Source organism: Dromiciops gliroides, chromosome 3 (genome assembly GCF_019393635.1).
Source record: "Dromiciops gliroides isolate mDroGli1 chromosome 3, mDroGli1.pri, whole genome shotgun sequence".
NCBI classification, from domain to species: Eukaryota; Metazoa; Chordata; class Mammalia; order Microbiotheria; family Microbiotheriidae; genus Dromiciops; species Dromiciops gliroides.
This window is the reverse complement of record NC_057863.1, coordinates 651,860,685-651,878,655: the sequence shown is the minus strand read 5'-3', so window position 1 is coordinate 651,878,655 and position 17,971 is coordinate 651,860,685. Positions and strand designations below refer to the sequence as shown.

At 45.7% G+C, this 17,971-nt stretch overlaps 1 protein-coding gene across 1 annotated transcript; it reads right to left on the bottom strand.

Moving 5' to 3' along the window:
* Nucleotides 1-7,309: 7,309 nt before the first annotated feature.
* Nucleotides 7,310-12,193, bottom strand: KLK10 (kallikrein related peptidase 10). The gene is made up of 6 exons (XM_043997499.1): nt 12,095-12,193; nt 11,471-11,540; nt 10,404-10,605; nt 9,651-9,928; nt 9,362-9,495; nt 7,310-8,080 (listed from the first exon to the last, which is right to left on the bottom strand). Exons 1-6 carry the CDS (start codon nt 12,104-12,106, stop codon nt 7,928-7,930), a joined length of 849 nt encoding a protein of 282 aa, XP_043853434.1. The 5' UTR covers nt 12,107-12,193; the 3' UTR covers nt 7,310-7,927.
* Nucleotides 12,194-17,971: the final 5,778 nt, after the last annotated feature.

Genomic DNA, 17,971 nt, shown 5'->3' with positions numbered 1-17,971 from the left:
TGATGGGCATCCCTTTGATTTCCAATTCTTAGCCATGACAAAAAGAGCTGCTATAAGTATTTTTGTACAATTAGGTCCTTCACCCCTCCCCTTTTTTTTAATGTCATTGGGATATAGACCTAGCAGTGGTATTGCTGGATCAAAGCGTATTCACAGTTCTATAGCCCTTTGGGCATAGTTCCAAATTGCTTTCCAGAATGGTTGGAATGAGAACTTAAAAAAATATCCATTGTTTCCTGTTATGTGTGAAATATTGATCTGAAGTTCCTTAAGCCTGGAGGGACTTGGGAAGGTATCTGCCACTCCCCTCCCCCCCCCACTTTCTACATTTGAGAGAACTGACACTTTAAGGTAAGATTTATCTGAGTAGCTTATCTGTGATTCTATAATCACTGATAATGGCTGGCACATATACAGGGATGTATGGATTGTAGAGTGCTTTACACACATTGGCTCACTTGATTATCTGCTGCTTTCAGGAGGTACCACAATCTAATAAATGAATTGCAGCTGGAGAGCTGGATCTGGAGTTAAGAAGACCAAGGTTCAAGTCCATCTTTGGACACTTACTGGTTATATAACCATGGACAAGTGTCTTAAACTCTCAGTGCCCCAGGGAACAATCTGAGGTGATAAATCGCAAAGCAGGTTCAGACCTGCAGGAGTTAAGAGAGTTTCCTTCTACCAATGAAATAATGGATCTATCCAGAAGAGAAAAAACAAACAACCAGCATTAGAATCATCTGGGGCATCATTTTGGGGGGGATTTTGGTTTTGTTTTTTTCTGGATAATCTATGGGTTTGTATTATTGGGAAATCTTTCCACTGTTCTTTATCATCTGTGCTATGGTTTTATGTCCTAAGCTACTTTGTGTTTCTGTTATGTAGAGATTGTTCATAGTTTTATATTAAGCTGTTGTTAAAAATTATTCATGGAAAAAACAAAGAAAGAAAAAAAAGAGGGCAGCTAGGTGGTACAGTGGATAAAGCACTGGCCCTGGATTCAGGAGTACCTGAGTTCAAATCCGGCCTCAGACACTTGACACTTTCTAGCTGTGTGACCCTAGGCAAGTCACTTAACCCTCATTGCCCCACAAAAAAAAAAAGGAAAAAAATATTCATGGTTTGGGAATAATCATAATTATAAAAATAGTAGCAGCAGCAACAACAGCTAGCATATATGTAGCACTTTAGTTTGTAAGGTTTTTCATGTCATCTCATTTGAGCCTCACAACAACCCTGAGAGGTTTGCCATTTTCTTCTCCAGCTCATTTTATAGATGAGGAAACTGAGGCAAACAGGGTTAAATGACTTGCCCAGGGTCACCCAGCTAGTAAGTGTCTGAGACCAGATTTGAACTCACTAGGGTCTCCTTACTGCAAGCCAAGAACTCTATCAGAACTATGCTATGTAGTTGCTTCCCTGAGAGGGAGGTGCTACTACTATCCCCATTTTACAAGAGAGGAAACTGAGGCTTTAAGTGTTTTTGATATTTAAGTGACCATATAGCTTGTAAGTGTCTGAGGCTAGATTTCAGCGGGTGGGGGGGGTCTCCCTAATTTCAGCTCTCTATGCTCTGGGTCACCAAGCTAACCTAAATGCTAGCCATAAGTGGTCATTTGAAGAAGGAGAGGTCACTAACCACTAAGGGCCTAGGGAAGGCTTCTGGAGGAGATAATTTGAATCAAAGCATGGATACCACAGCTTATATAAAGATGTATTTATAAATATAATTAATAAATAATAATATAACAATAAATCAATATTTAAGTGCCTACTATAATGCAAGGCACTTTGCTGTGTGCAAAAGATATAAAAGAGGCAAAAAACAGTCCCCTGCCTTCAAAAAGTTTATAATCTAGGGGCAGCTAGATGGCGCAATGGATAAAAGCACCAGCCCTGGATTCAGGAGTACCTGAGTTCAAATCCAGCCTCAGACACTTAACACTTACTAGCTGTGTGACCCTGGGCAAGTCACTTAACCCCAATTGCCTCACCAAAAAAAAAAAAAAAAAGCTTACAATCTAATGGGAGAGAAAACAGACAAATATGTACAAAACAAGTTATAATACGGGATAGGAGGGCAATTATTAACAGAGAGAACACTTAAGTTGGGGGAGGCTTCCTATAAAAATCTGGAGTTTAAGAAAGTCAGAGAAATATTGGATGTTGGAGGGGATTGTGGAAAAGCTGGGAGGCTAATCCACTGTTGGTGGAGTTGTGAACTGATCCAACCATTCTGGAGAGCAATTTGTAACTATGCCCAAAGGATTATAGAACTGTACCTGCCCTTTGATCCAGGAATGCCACTTTGAGGCTTATATCTCAAAGACATCCCAATAAAGAGAAAGAGGCCCTTTTGTACAAAAATATTTCTAGCAGTTCTTTTTGTGGTGGCTAATAACTGGAAATCAAAGGAATGCCCATCAATTGGGGAATGGCTAAACAAGCTGTGGTATGTTTGTTTGTTTTTTTTGTTTGTTTTTTTGGTGAGGCAATGGGGGGTTAAGTGACTTGCCCAGGGTCACACAGCTAGTAAGTGTCAAATGTCTGAGGTCATATTTGAACTCAGGTCCTCCTGACTCCAGGACTGGTGCTTTATCCACTCCACCACCTAGCTGCCCCCAAGCTGTGGTATATGATGGTGATAGAATATTATTATGCTATAAGAAATGACAAGCAGGATGATTTCAGAAAGGCCTGGAAAGATATGTATGAAATGATTTCTAGTAAAGCGAGCAGAACCAAGAGAACGTTGCACACAGAGACAGCAATATTGTTCCATGAAGAATTGCGAATGATTTGACTATTCTCAACAATACAATGATCCAAGACAATTCCAAAGAACTATTGATGAAATATACTATCCACCACCTAAGAAAGAATTGATACTGATGGAACAGACTGGAGCAAGCTATTTTTCACTTGCTTTCATTTTTTTTCTTTTATCCAAATTTTCTTGGACAAAATGACTAATATGGTGATATTTTACATAATCATGCATGTATAACCTATATGTGATTGTAGCCTCATGCAGGGCGGAGAGGAAGGAGGGAGGAAGGGATAAAAATTGGAACCCAAAACCATAAATAAAAACATGTTTATTATATTAAAAAAAAGTCAGAGAAGGCATAGTCTGACCAGAGGGTGGCTGGCACGCAGGACATCCATAGGAAATGCTGGGAGCTAAGTGATGGAGCACCAGCCAGGAGGCCAGTGTCAAGCATTGAAGAGTTTTGGGGGGCGGAAGGGATGAGAAGACTAGAAAGGTAGAAAGGGGCTGGATTGCAAAAGGTTTCAGATTCCAAATAGCATTTTGTATTTGATCTTAGAGGTAATAGGATTATCAAATATGAGGTGAGACAAAGCCAGGAGAGTAACCATCACATTACAGAATAAAGAGGAATGTGCTAAGGAGACCAATGTTGATTCACTTTGTTGGGTTTTTTTGTTGTTGTTGTTTTTTGTATTTTGGAGAGGCAATTGGGGTTAAGTGACTTGCCCAGGGTCACACAGCTAGCGTGGCCACTGGGCCACCTAGCTGCCCTGTTGATTCACTTTGAGTTAAGGTTTTGCAAAGAAAGGGAGAGCAATGATATCAAAAGAGGGAATAAAATTCCAAATGAACAGAGGCTAGGGAAGGAAGCTGAGAGCATTAATGACAACAACAAAAGGTTCCTTAACTGTATAAAGGAAAAGAGAAAGAGCAAAGGAGGGATAGGACCTTCTATATGGAACAGTGATGACTCAGGGTGGAGAGAAGCCAAAACTACTCATCTCTTATTTTGTTTCAATTTGTCCTCCCAAAAAGAATAATTTTTAATTGAAGAGAAAAAATGGCCTACTAGGGAATTGATAGCCCAGATCAAATAATTAAGATAGTAAAGAGACAGTAAGAAATCCTCAGAGGGCAGCTAGATGGGGCAGTGGATTCAGGAGGACCTGAGTTCAAATCTGGCCTCAGACACTTGACACTTTCTCTCTGTGTGACCTTGGGCAAGTCATTTAACCCTCATTGCCCCACCCCATCCCCCCAAAAAAATAAATCCTCCTAGCTACCTGATGCCTTCAAGTCACTCAGCCAGATAAGCTACATTTATATGGTAGTTTTAGTTTTGCCAAGTCCTTAACATATGTTGTTTTGTTTGATCCTCAGTAACAACCCTGTAAGGTCGATGTTATCATTATTCCCAATGTACAGATAAGGAAATCGAGGGTCCTAGAGGTTACAACTTACCTAGCTAATAAGGATTTGAGGCAGGATTGAAACTGAAATCTCCCAAACTCAAGTCCAAAACTCTATTCAATGTCACCAAGCAGCTTCTAGAGGTAATGGAGGAATTATCAGATATGATTTCTAGAGCCACTGTGAGTGATCATTTTTTTGTTTTGCGGGGCAGTGGGGGTTAAGTGACTTGCCCAGGGTCACACAGCTAGTAAGTGTCAAGTGTCTGAGGCCGGATTTGAACTCAGGTCCTCCTGAATTCAGGGCCGGCGTTTTATCCACTGCACCATCTAGCTGCCCAAGTGATTTTGAAAGACAGTAGAACATGGGGAATTGACAGCAGAATTGGAGAATGGCAAGAGTCCCAATGTTTGTTTGTTTGTTTGGTTTTTTAGAAAAATTTTTTTTTGGGGGGGTCAATGAGGGTTAAGTGACTTGCCCAGGGTCACACAGCTAGTAAGTGTCAAGTGTCTGAGGTCATATTTGAACTCAGGTCCTCCTGAATCCAGGGGCAGTGCTTTATCCACTGCACCACCTAGCTGCCCCCAAGAGTCCCAATTTTTAAGAAAGGGAGGAAACTAAGATCAGCAAATGATGAACCATTGAGCTTGATTTCAATTCCTAGAAAAAAATTCTAGGACATATTGTTTTCAATTGTCATTGATATATATTTTTTGTTTTTAGTTTCTGTCGTTACATTATGCTCCTTTCTTAACATTTACCTGCCCTTTAGAGTCTTCTTGACAAAAAGATGATGAAACAAAAATCAGCTGATCCTGTGACTATGTCTGACATGTCACCCAATCCGAGTGAATACATTCACCCCTACAAGTCTACTCACACATCTACATGTGTCCCTGACTCAAAGTCAATTCAGGTCGCCACCTTGGAATGATCTCAGGAAGCAGAATCCTTGATCACTAGCTTAACCCATTGTTTCTGAATACCCTGTAGATGTTGTTGGTCATTGGGTTTTAGAGACTCCAATCAAGAGTGAACTAACTGGGGAGCAGCTAGGTGGTGAAGTGGATAAAGCACCAGCCCTGGATTCAGAAGGACCTGAGTTCAAATCCAGCCCAATCCCTAATGCCTTTATCAGGTTAGATTAGAAATGTAACTAGCTCAGGGTGTACTGGGGTTTTCCAAGGGTGCAAACGTGGGTGTGGGCACCTCCTCTCCTTGGTGACTGCTGTTGCTGAACTTCAACTTTCAGTCTCTTCCATTGCACAAGCCTCTCTTTCCCCTTTGCCCACAGGGGATGAGTTGGGCTCACTGGAATGGGCAATCCTCTCCTGACATCACCTTACTTGGAGGCCAGACTACCATCTGCACTACCTCACATTTTGTTTTGTTTTATGGAGGCAGTCGGGGTTAAGTGGCTTACCCAGGGTCACACAAATAGTAAGTATTGGAGGCTGTCACCAAACTGAGTTTGTCCCAGGTGAGTTCTTTTGTTCTGGACCTGGGTCACATACCACCTAAGTAACATCTCCCCTTTGGAGTCAGGGCCTATGCTTAGGGATGGATATTCATCTCCTGATCTTCACGTACCCCAATTTTTCTGCCTACATCCAGGTTAGTTCTCTTGTACCCATTAGCCTCAGTGGCTGGAAGAGACCTCAGAGGTCATTGAGTCTAATCTCCTCATTTTACAGATGAGAAAACAGAGGCTCAGAGATCAAGCGACTTGTCCAGGATCATAGAGCTACTGAGTTTCTGAAGCAGGATTAGAATTCAGGCCTTCCTGACTCCATACCCAGAATCCTCTCCACTGTGGCATTCTGCTTCTCAAACAGAGGTCATTTCCACCTCTTGAGACTCTGGGAGGTCTCATTCCTCCCTCTTGCCGCTTTTCCTCCATCTCCCAAAAACACTTCCTTTCTGCCTCCATCTTTGCCCTGTATTCCTCCTATCCTGCATCTCTCCAGATCTGTCTCCAAGTATGCACCAATCTGAAGAGTGGTACAATGGAGGGCTTCAACTAGAAACAAGAACTCTGATTAAAGTCAGTTTTGCTACTTATACCGAGTGACCTTGGAGGAGTCACTTAACCCCAGGCTTGGAATAAATTACCTCTGAGGTGACTTCCAGGTCTAAATAAATCTAGGACCTCTCCCCATTTTCCCCCCTAGGAAACAACACCAGAGCCTATGGGGTCACCATCTATTGTTGTCAATAGAGATTGTGCCTTCCCCACCAAAAGTTACTTATCTTACTTCATGTGTATTTGATATATGCCGATGTATGTGTGTGCTCCCTCCTCCATTCAGATGTAAGCTACTTGAGGAGTTTTGTTCACTTTTTCTCCTATCCCCAATGCTTAACATAATTGGCAAAGATTTTTTTTTGTTTAGTCATTTTGGTAACGTGTGACCCCTTGTGGGGGTTTTGGGGACAAATAATGAAGCGGTTTGCCATTTCCTTCTCCAGCTCATTTTACAGATGATGAAACGGAGGCAACAGCATGACGTGAGTTGACTAGGGCCACCCAGCTAATAAGCGTCTGAGGTCACATTTGAACTCAGGACTTCCTGATTCCAGACCTGACGCTCCATCCCCTGCACCACCTAGTTTCCCCGAAATCAGATTACTTAATCTTGTACCTTAGTTTAATCCTGTTGCTTAATACATAAAAGTCTATCTCCCCTTGAATTTGGGGTCGAGTGCCAAGCTGAGAAGGCTTGGTTCTGATTTGTTGTGCAATTGGCATGCATTGCTTAATAAATCACTATGCTTGGGAGCTCCAACCTTTCTTTCATCAGTTATTCCAGATTTCACCCGTCACACCCCAAAGCTTAGTCGGGCAAAAAAGCCCAACTCATTTTAGAGCATTCAGTATTCTCGCCAGAGTATCTTAAGAACGTATTAGGAGGGGCAGCTAGATGGCGCAGTGGATAGAGCACGGGCCCTGGAGTCAGGAGTACCTGAGTTCAAATCCGGCCTCGGACACTTAATATTTAACTAGCTGTGTGACCCTGGGCAAGTGACTTAACCCCAATTGCCTCACTAAAAAAAAAAAGAACGTATTAGGAGAATGAAGCTCCAAAATATGAAGAATTTGTAGAAAAATTTATTTTTCTGGGTCTCCTCCCTTATCTTCTAAGAATCCCCAAAATGTCTTTGAAGATGTCCATGGGCCCAAGTGCAGTGTCCCAACTGACCCTAAGGGTAAGGGGTGTGCAGAGATGAAAGAGGGGAAGACAGGGAACTGAGGCTTCCCAGTGATTCAGAGATCTGCTCTGACAGGTAGAACAGTCATTGAGCAGGACCAGGAAGCAGGAAATGAAACAGGAGGACAAAGGAAGTGGTTGGAAGTAAGGGACCTGCCCCAAAGCTTTGGGAAAGAAGAGTGGGGCTGCCTCAGAAGTCCCAGGTAGGTTGATGCTAAGGACAGCTCTCTTAAGCAGACTGAAAGCTCTGTGAATCTATGCTTGATCCTTTCACTGAAGTGAAGTGAGACACTGGATGCCCCAGTCCTTTCAAGGCACCCAGGAGACCAGGCCCTTGGGTCCCAGAGAGGAGGGTCATGGCTGTGGGCCCAGGTGTCTGGTTCTTTGAGAGGATCGCATCTGTGAGGCTGGGAAGCTGAGGATTGCCGGCATCCTCAAGCAGACAGGAGTTATAAGGTCAAGCAGTCAGGGTCTGGGTGGGAAGAACAGAAGATATGAGGGTCACAAGATTACTGGGAAGGCTGTAAGGGGTTCAGTGGGTTCGAATGATCTTCTCAATCCAGGAGTAGTATTTACAGGTCCAGGTATAAACAGCTGGCCGATGGGCTGAACCACAGGGGTAATCGCCCCAGGACAGGATGCCCTGGAGGGTTCCATTGCAGACCAGAGGACCTCCAGAGTCACTCTAGAGGAAGACAGAAAAAGAGCCTGACTTGAGTTTCATCCCCTCTTGACTATTTTCCCCATTCTAGAGATAATGGTTTTAGAATTTAAAGTTTTAAGGGCAGCTAGGTGGCACAGTGGATAAAGCACTGGCCCTAGATTCAGGAGGACCTGAATTCAAATTTGGCTTCAGACACTTGACACTAGCTGTGTGACCCTGGGCAAGTCATTTCCCTCTGGCTTTATTTCTTCATATATTTAAAAAGAAGAGATTATCTTAGACAAGACTTTATGTTCTAGGATCATTCCCAACTCCTAGCATTTTATATTTTATGTTCCAGGGTCCTCTTTGCTTTTATATTCTGTTTCCTTCAAATGCTGACATTCAGTAGTTCTATGCCCTCCCTACTGGCATAATCTTGATAAAACCGGCCCACTAGCTATCTCCCACCCCCCATAACCCATATCTAAGTCTCTTCAGAAGGGAATATGGCCCCCCTTGTCTGAAATGCATTCCCTCCTCAGCTTATCCATAGCTTCCTTCCAAGTACACCGAGGTATTATTGTTGCTGCTCAGTTGTTTTCAGTTCTGTCCAACTCTCCATAAGCCCATTTCGGGGTTTTCTTGGCAGAGATACTGGGGTGCTTTGCCATTATCTTCACGAGCTCATTTTATAGATGAGGAAACTGAGGCAAACAGGGGTAGGTGATTTGCCCAGGTCACCCACCTACCAAGTGTCTGAGGTCACATTTGAATTGTCTTCCTGACTCCAGAGTCAGCACTCTATCCACTGCAGTGCCACCTAGCTGCCCCCACACTCAGGTACTGCTTCCTAAATCAAATCTTGCCTACAAAATGTGAATTCCTTCAGGGTGATGAGTATCTCATTTTTGTCTTTGTATGAACACTTTCAGACACATAACTTAATTAATGCTTTTGGATTGGCTTCCTGACCCCCCAGGTGTTAGCAGTATCTTGCTCTCTCTCTCTCTCTCTCTCTCTCTCTCTCTCTCTCTCTCTCTCTTTCTCTCTCTCTCTCTCTCTCTCTCTCTCTCTCTCTCTCTCTCTCTCTCTCTCTCTCTCTCTCTCTTGCTCTCACTCTCGCTCTCTCCCTCTCCCTCTCGCTCTCTCTCTCTCCCTTGGAATTACTTTGGATGCTCCCCACCCACCTACTCCACCCCCAAGGATGAGTTCCTTGATTTCAAGAACTGTTTCTGTTTGTTTTTTGTCTCTACAGCACCTGGCCCCATGCCTGGCTTCCAGCAGGCCCTTCATTAGTGCTGGCTCAACTGCAGTCCTCACCTGACAGGCATCCTGGCCATTGTCCAAGCCAGCACATATCATATTGTTTGTAAGCACCCCGGGGTAGGAAGTAGCACACTCTTTGGGAGACAGGACAGTGACCTCTGCACAGGACAGGCTCTTGCTGTATTTCACTGGTGGAAGAAAAGCAAAGCTGAGGACCCAGGAATCTCAGCTGCCAGCCCTAATCCCCTTGGTGATCAACACACAGGCCTTTGAGTTGGTCACCATCCCATGCAGACCCCGGCTTTTTGACTGCTCCAACATGGACCTTCTAAGTATCCTTTACCTCGGGGTTGGCTGGTAGTGCCCCAGCCTGCAGCCTGGCATCGAGTCCCTGGGGCAGCACAGGTCCTGGCCAGAGGTAAGACCTGGACCCGAGGTCCAAGGACAGCTGGTCGACGAAGCTTCATCATTAGAAGGTCGTGCTCATCTGTGCGGGCAGGCAAGGAAGGGCCAGAACCCACCTTGTACTTGGGGTGTGGGATCATCACGGAGCTGATTTTGAGTTGTTCTCCTCCATCAGCTAGCAGCAGATGGTAGTCACCGAGTTTGGCCCAAAGCCAGCTGTCCAGGCCAAAGACAGAGGGAAAGGTCTAAGCACCAGCACTGTCCTATAAGATGCCCGCCCCATGAAGCCCTAATGCCTTGTCCTGACTCCACTCCATTCCCTTCCCCTTCCCAGACCTTCCGGTTCAATCATCCTTTCCTCATCCCTCTTCCCTTCCCACAATCCTCGGAGCCTGTAGTAGTGGGAGAGGCCCTGGTTTGTGACTCAGGGCCTCAGAAACACCATCAGCAAAGTGTGAAGTCTGAACCAATGGGACGTCCTGAATGTCCCTCCGTGTTGGATATCCCTGGCTCTTCCTTCCTTGCTGGCAGGGGAACTTCATGATCTCTGAGGTCTCCCCCCTTCTGCCCTCACCTCCAACTAAATCACCACATCTCCTTTTATCGCCCCCCTGCACAGACAGCTCTAGTTTTATTCTAAAAAAACGGTAAGATGGTCAGAACTGGCCAGCTCCCTTTGTATGCACCATACCTTTCTGCGCAGTGGGCTGCGGTTAGTACCCAGTTGCGGTCCACTAGTACTCCAGCACAGCGGAATGAGAGGTCTTTGAAGAGCGAGACGTGCCAAGGCTGTGAGCCGCGGGCGCACTGGGTAATCCTAGTCTCCCGGACCTCCAAGGCCTCCGGGGCCTCCAAGGCCTCTGGGATTGGGGAAACTGAGGTTCCAGGTGCAGCTACCAAAGGAGAGAGAGATGAGACCCCCTGAGGGGGGAGGGCTGGGCCAAGGAGAGAGGAGAATGGAGAGGGAAGAAGGGACCAACAGTGAAGAGGCAAGGACAAAACCAGGAGGGGACAAAATGAGGGAGGGGAAATAGAAGGGCGGGTCTCGGAAAGGGGGGGGGGTACCTGGAAGAGGGACAGGTATTGAGGAAAGAAAGAAGGCGGAACCAGACGGTAGGAACACAACTGCAACAACAACAATGAGAATAATAGCTCTCAGGTCTATAGCGTTTCACGTCCGTGGGCTCTGGATTCTCCCAATGTTGGGAAGTCTTAATTTAGATTTTTCTAAAGCTCTGAGGTTTGCCTAGCCCACTGTCCCTCCAACAATACCTTGCGGTGAGCAGTTCAGGTATTACTCCTCCGTTTTAGTAATAGGTAAACTGAGGCTGAGAGGTCGAAGGACTTGAATAGCCATACTCAGCCAGCCATTTACCCGTGGCTTTACCTGACTCCAAAGCCAGGGCTGTTTCTGCCACTGCCGGATGCTGAGTTTGAGAGGTGGAGATGGGGGGACGAGAGAGGGGGGTCGGCTTGCCGCTGGGAGGGGTTGCTGGAAGCGAGGTTTGGGAGGAGGGAGTCAAGACTTAGGATGGGAATAACAATAGGGCTGGATTTAGGGAAAAGGTGTGGAATGGGTGTAGGGATAGAGGGAATGAGGATGGAAATGGGCTTAAATGCTGTACGGAGGGGAGGTTGAATTGGAGTATAAGGTTCGGGGTGGAGGTGAGGTTGGGGAAGTCCTGGAGACCCAACGATGCAGATTCTCTGGGGAGCCCTGTCTTGTCTCCCACCCACTCCAATCATATGTTCTCTTACCCCTGCAGGAAGCAAGCACTAAGAACCACAGGACGGTGTGGATGGAGTTTCGATTCCTCATACTTGGAAGCTGGAGGTGGAGAGGAAGAAAGAGATGCTTTCGGGGCTAGCGAGACCAGTGACTCCCCCAGCTCTGCCCAGCCCAGCCCAGCTCTGGAAACTGGAGAACCTCCCAGTCCGCGGCCCCACCCCACCCCACCCCCATCCCGCTGATTAAACGGCCTTCCCATCTGATAACTCGCTAAGTGGGGCCCCCAGGCAGGACTGGAGAATACGCTAATTGTGGCAATAATAGCAATAATTAGAATAATAACAGCCCCTTTTAGCATCTCCTCGGAAATCCTAAAACCAAACTAGGCAAGATCTTTCCCCAGAATCCACATAGAGATACAGAAGCCCAGAAGAGATGCCACTTCTGGAAAGTCTATAGCATCCACCTGTTTTCCCCCCCACAATTCGGAGTTTCGGTTATGGTGGGCAGCTCTTCCCCAAAGGCAGCTCAAGTGGTTTCCGATCAGAGAGTGACTTGCCCGGTGAGACCAAGAAGTCCAGTTCTCCCCACCTCCCCGAGAGACCCTAAGCCTCCCCCTGTCCCAGCCCTGAGGAAGGAGCCCCCAGTCTTACCGGGGGGTTCATGCACAGTGTCTCAGGGAGGGGCTCTGGGTAGCTGGATCGTCTCCTAGTCGTGTGTGGGCTACCAGCTCCTCTGCTCCTGATCCCTAGTCCAAGCCTCCCCTTTTAACCCCCAGCCTCCGGAAGCCGCCCTACCCAGCCTTTAGGGGAGCAAGCCCCCACTACTCCACCCTAACTAATTAGACTTTCTGGGTGGGGCTGGCACCAAGCCTGCTACTAGATTCCTGCCTTGGGAGAGGCCCTGATTAAAAAAAATAATAAAAATTGAAAAAAAAAATTGAAAAGGCTGCTTGTGCTCCAAGGTTCACCTTGCCTTCTCTGTCTTCTAACAACGCACCTTCCCCTCCCACATAGGGAAGAGTTCACAATGGCCCTCTCCTTCAAGAAGTCCTCCAGGATTTAGAGCAAGACAGGTTCAAGTTCACCAATTGTGAGGGGAGATGGGAGACAACCCCTTCACACCAAAGCGGACCAGGGAGCCAAGGCTGGGGAAAGAGACTGACGAATCCTGCCCCTTCTTCCTTCTCACCCCTACCCAGGGGCTGTTTGTCTGTTTGTGCAGCTGAATATTGGTATGTTGGTTTGGTTAAGAATTATAGTATGTTAGACCATGAAGAGAACTGAACCACCAGGGGCTTTTCTCCAGAGAGAGGACGGAATACCTGTAGAAACAAACAAACTGGAGGGCCCGATGGGTTTGTAAATGGAGCCCCTGATGCCAAAGGAATCCTAACAATGCTGGGCTTACACTTTGTTGCTGTTCAGTTGTTTTAGTCGTGTCCAATTCTCCCTGACCCCATTTGGGGTTTTCTTGGCAGAGATAGGAGTGGTTTGCTGTCTCCTTTTCCAGCTCATCTGACAAATGAGAAAACTGAGGCAAACAGGGTGAAGTGACTTGTCCAGGCTCACACAGCTAGTAAGTATCTGAAGTCAAATCTGAACTCATGTCTTCCAGACTGCAGGCCCAACGCTCTACCTACTGCACTATACTTTATATGACCTAATCAGGATTTGTGTATTTAAAAATCCCAGTGGTTTGTTTACCCTATATTGGTGTATTTCCAAAAGGTTCCGCTCTGGAATCAACTTCAGTATGAAAAAACAAAAAACAGCTCTACTGAGAGCCTCTAGAAACCATCTTTAATCCAGATAGAGCCAATTATCTGGGATAAAATGCTTATGCAATTTAATTCCCGGAAGTAAACCAAGATTAGGGCAGCTAGGTGGTGCAGTGGATAGAGCTGAGGCCTGGAGTCAGGAAGACCTGAGTTCAAATTTGACTTCAGACTTTGGTTGTGTGACCCAAGGCAAGTCACTTAACCTCATTTGCCTCAGTTTCCTCATCTGTAAAATAAGCTGGAGAAGGAACTGGGTGAACCACTCCTATCTCTGCCAAGAAAACCCCAAATGGATTGGGACCCAGGATGGAGGGAAGACTGATACAGGTCTCCTTGTATCCTTCTCATAGAAGTTAGTTTACCATTCCAGTAACATTAATAATCCATGCAGGTAACTGAGTGTGAATGTGGCTGCTGCCCTATTCACTGAGAACCTGGACTTGAGGTCATGGCAAAGAACTATAGCACACAAAACTTCAGAGACGGAAAAGATTCTTGAACAGAGGAGGTGAAAACTGGTGAAAGACACCAGTTTTTTTTTTGAAGGACCACCCTTTTGGGGAGGAGACCAACAGTCCGCCTGCTGCGCACGTCAGACTGCCTGCTACGCACTCGACTTCCGGGGTGCGAGCTTGAAAGACAAGGAGAGAACAGAAGTGGAGCTTTTTCCTGCTCCGCTGGTCTCCTGGCTGCGCTGCACAGACAGACGCGGACTGGAGTTTGACTCGGCCCGGCTCTCGGTTAACAGCATACGCTTGACTCGGTCTCTCTCCCCAAAAGTGGCCTTGGGTTTTGGTGAGTTTTATACAGAATATAGACTAAGCCTAGACTTAAGACAATTTGTATTGTATTTCTACTTTCCTATCCTTCTAATAAACATCACCTTGTGGCTACCATACAATAAAGGCTCTATCTAGAAAACCAGAAGCTTCTTCCATTTACTAGTCTGGGAGATAAATTAAGGGAAAGGTTAAGTAGGGGAGATTTGTGATCTAATATCCAATTTTAATCTCACACTGGAAAAGACCCAACAACACAAAATACAGACCAGCAGAGATAATTGAGTCAGAGACTTTCATTTTTCAGGAAATCAAGGCCAAGAGACATTAAATGACTCACTGACCTTTTATACAGTGACAATGTGAGGCCTCGAGGTGAAATCTCTGAAACAATGTCTGGTGGTCTCCCTCAAAATGGCTTCCCCAGATCCCCGGTTCTTCTTCCGAGACCATCTTTGTTCAAAGATGCCTTCTTGGGGCAGCTAGGTGGCTCAGTGGATAGAACACAGGCCCTGGATTCAGGAGGACCTGGGTTCAAATCCAGCCTCAGACACTTAACACTTACTAGCTGTGTGACCCTGGGCAAGTCACTTAACCCCAATTACCTCACTAAAAACAAATAAATAAACAAAGATGCCTTCTTGGCCTCCTGGTCTAAGGTCCCTTCAAGCTCAAACATTCTGTATCCTAAGAGCACCCCAGCTCTAATATCCTCTCTCCCCACTTTCAGCTTCCTTTTGGGGGTTAGGTGGCAGCCTCAAGGGAAGGAACTGAAATTCTTTTTTCTTATTTGTATAGACAACCCTTAGCACAGTGCCTGACAGACAATAGGAACTTGAACATTGTTTGTTGACTGATTATTTTTTTTGTTTGTTTTGAAGACTCTTCCAGTTCTGACATTTCCTGTTCCAAGGTTGCTCACAACTCTGGCATTCCCTACTCTACATTTTGTACTTTTTTTTTTTTAAGTGAGGCAATTGGGGTTAAGTGACTTGCCCAGGGTCACACAGCTAGTAAGTGTTAAGTGTCTGAGGCTGGATTTGAACTCAGGTACTCCTGACTCCAGGGACAGTGCTCTATCTACTGCATCACCTAGCTGCCCCGCTACATTTTGTACTTTTACAATAGTTATAGGAGAGTTATAGGAGAGAGGAGAGGTTTGACAGCTTGGTTTGACAGCTTCTTTCATCAGTAGATCACAGGCTCCGAGACCCGTTTACCTCAACAAGACTCCCTTCCCAGGCTGCCTTGAGTTCCTGGTTTTCCCAGGTTCTGTGCTTATTAGTTTCCCTTCTGAGCACCTGACCCTGGTAATTGTCCACACTTATTAACCGCCCCCGGGATCTGACCCAGCTGCCCATCTTCCTGGCTCTGGGCCAGAGCTGTGGGCATCCTGGCTGGTGGCTTTGGCTCCTCTTCAATCCCGAATCATGTGCCCAGGTGTCAGCCTGGAGGCCTGGAGGCCAACTGGCTTCCTTTGGGCTTTGTCGGGCTGCCCTCTGCTGGTCTCAGGATCCCAGGTCTAGGGCCCCCAGGGAGATCTCCAAGTGTCTGAGTGCAAAGGGCTCATTTTACAGATGAAAAAAACAAGACCAAGGAAAGGGTGAGGATTTGCTGAAATTGCCCAAGGAAGACATGGTGGAGATGGGGTTTGGTCTCAGAGTCTCTGGCCCCCCTTTCTATCATTCTTTCCACTATCCCACGCTTCCTTCCCCACCTTCCAACTCACTCTTCCAGTTTGATCCCTCCAAAAGCACAGGTAAACAGAGGATCGAAAAGGCACAAAATGTCTGAGTCAGAAAGGATTTTAGGAGCTAACTAGTCCAACCCATCCCTGAACAACCATGCCCTCAGCATATACCCAACAAAGCAGTCATAGTAATGGCTCATTTGGTCCCCACAACAACCCTATGAGGTAGGTATCAATATTACCCTTATTTTACAGAGGAGGAGACTGAGGCAGGCAAAAAAAAAAAGTAACTTGGCCAGGGTCACACAGCTAAGGAATTGATTGAGGCAGGATTTTAATTCGGATCTACCTGATTCTGGGTCATCACTCTATCTACTGTACCCCTAGTGCCTCATTTCATCATTAGGATCACCAATTAGGAAGAGCTCACCACTGTGGTAAAAATTATTGGAGTTTTAAGAGGCAGTTAGGTGGTGCAGTGGATAGAGCACTGGCCCTGGAGTCAGGAGGACCTGAGTTCAAATCTGACCTCAGACACCTAACACTTACTAGCTGTGTGACCCTGGGTAAGTCACTTAACCCCAATTGCCTCACCAAAAAAAAAAAAAAAAATTATTGGAGTTTTAGCTGATTCATTTGGGGGGGCCACACCTGGCCCACCTTGAAGTTACTAAAGACCTCCCCTTCGCTGAGGGGAGGCTGGAGTAGCTTCCAGAATGCGTGCTCTCTCTCTGTCTCTCTCTGTCTCTCTCTCCCTCTCTCTTCCTCCCTCTCCCTCTCTCTCCCTCTCTCCCTCTCCCTGGTTTCCCCTGTGATGTGAGAAACTAGCAGATTTCCCAGTATGGTGAGTGAACACAAAAACCTTGCATTCCTTTGAATTAGCTTAATTGGAAACAATCTGGGAATTGTATAGACTTAGGTTAGAGCTAGGAGAATTTATCTGTATTTCTTTTCCCTATTTCCTTATCTTTGATTTTTTTACTAATTTCACCTTTGTTGTTTAATTAATTCCAAAGTAATAAAATCTGATCCTTTTGTGGAAAAGAAGCTGTAAGGCTCCTTTCTTATTGGCCTAGGAGAAATATCTAAAAGGGCAGTTCAGAGGGGAGGGAGCTTTGAACCTAGAGGTCCCTCATTATTTCTGGGACCCCAATATTTCGGTGAGTCACCCAATTAACTCTCTATATATTAAATTCGGCCCCTACACCACCTTCAATGTAGGTAACCCATTACACTTCTAAACAGCTCTAAGCATTAGGAAATTTTTCCATCAGAAATCTAAATGTCTCTTTCCACAGCTCACCTCTTAGGCCAAACAGAACTCTGATCCCTTTTTTTTTTTTTGTGGGGCAGTGGGGGTTAAGTGACTTGCCCAGGGTCACACAGCTAGTAAGTGTCAAGTGTTTGAGGCTGCATTTGAACTCAGGTTCTCCTGAATCCAAGGCCAGTGCTTTATCCACTGTCCCACATAGCTGCCCCTCAAAAGAACTGTCTTTTGCCCTTTTTTTTTGCATTTCCAGCACTTAGAACTTCACATCACCATCATCATAAACATTATATGTGCATATGCGTATATAACACTTCATATATACATATACACATACATATACATGAAATTAATGAATATTTATTGACTGACAGGGTACCAAGAACTGAAGCAGATGTGATTTTTTCAAGGTCAAGTAAAGTATGAATAATACCTCCCTCATGTGGGCCACTATTCCTCCAATAAGATTCCCCCGAGCTCTGACATTCCCTGTTCTAAGGGCCCTCCCAGTCCTGACATCCCCTGTTCTAAGGGCCCTCCAAGCCCTGACATCCCCTGTTCTCAGGGCCCTCCCAGCTCTAATATCCCATGTTCTGAAACTCTAACTTTCTGGATTCTAAGAGCACTTCTCTTTCTGTCCCTCTCTTGTTCTAAAGGCCCCTTATTTTATTTTATTTTGAAACAAACATTTATTTTTTTCACTTACATGTAAAGGTAGTTTTTAACATTCATTTTTATAAGATTTAGAGTTCCAGGGGCAGCTAGGTGGCGCTGCAGTGGATAAAGCACCAGCCCTGGTTTCAGGAGGACCTGAGTTCAAATCCGGCCTCAGACACTTGACACTTCTACCTGTGTGACCCTGGGCAAGTCACTTAACCCTCATTGCCCCACAAAAAAAAAGAAGAAGAAGAAGAAGAGGGAGAAGACTATATGCCAAGATTTAGAGTTCCAAATTTTCCTCCCTCCCTCCCTTTCCCCCCCCCCCACAAGACAGTAACCAGTCTGATACAGGTT

Bases quoted from the DNA above. Each gene is read 5' to 3' on its own strand.
- KLK10 (XM_043997499.1), bottom strand. The intron at 10,606-11,470 runs GTAAGAGAACAT...CTCCTTTGGTAG, and splicing joins AGTGCTTGCTTCCTGCAGGG to CTGCACCTGGAACCTCAGTT. The intron at 9,496-9,650 runs GTAAAGGATACT...TTCTTCCACCAG, and splicing joins CACTACCAGCCAACCCCGAG to TGAAATACAGCAAGAGCCTG.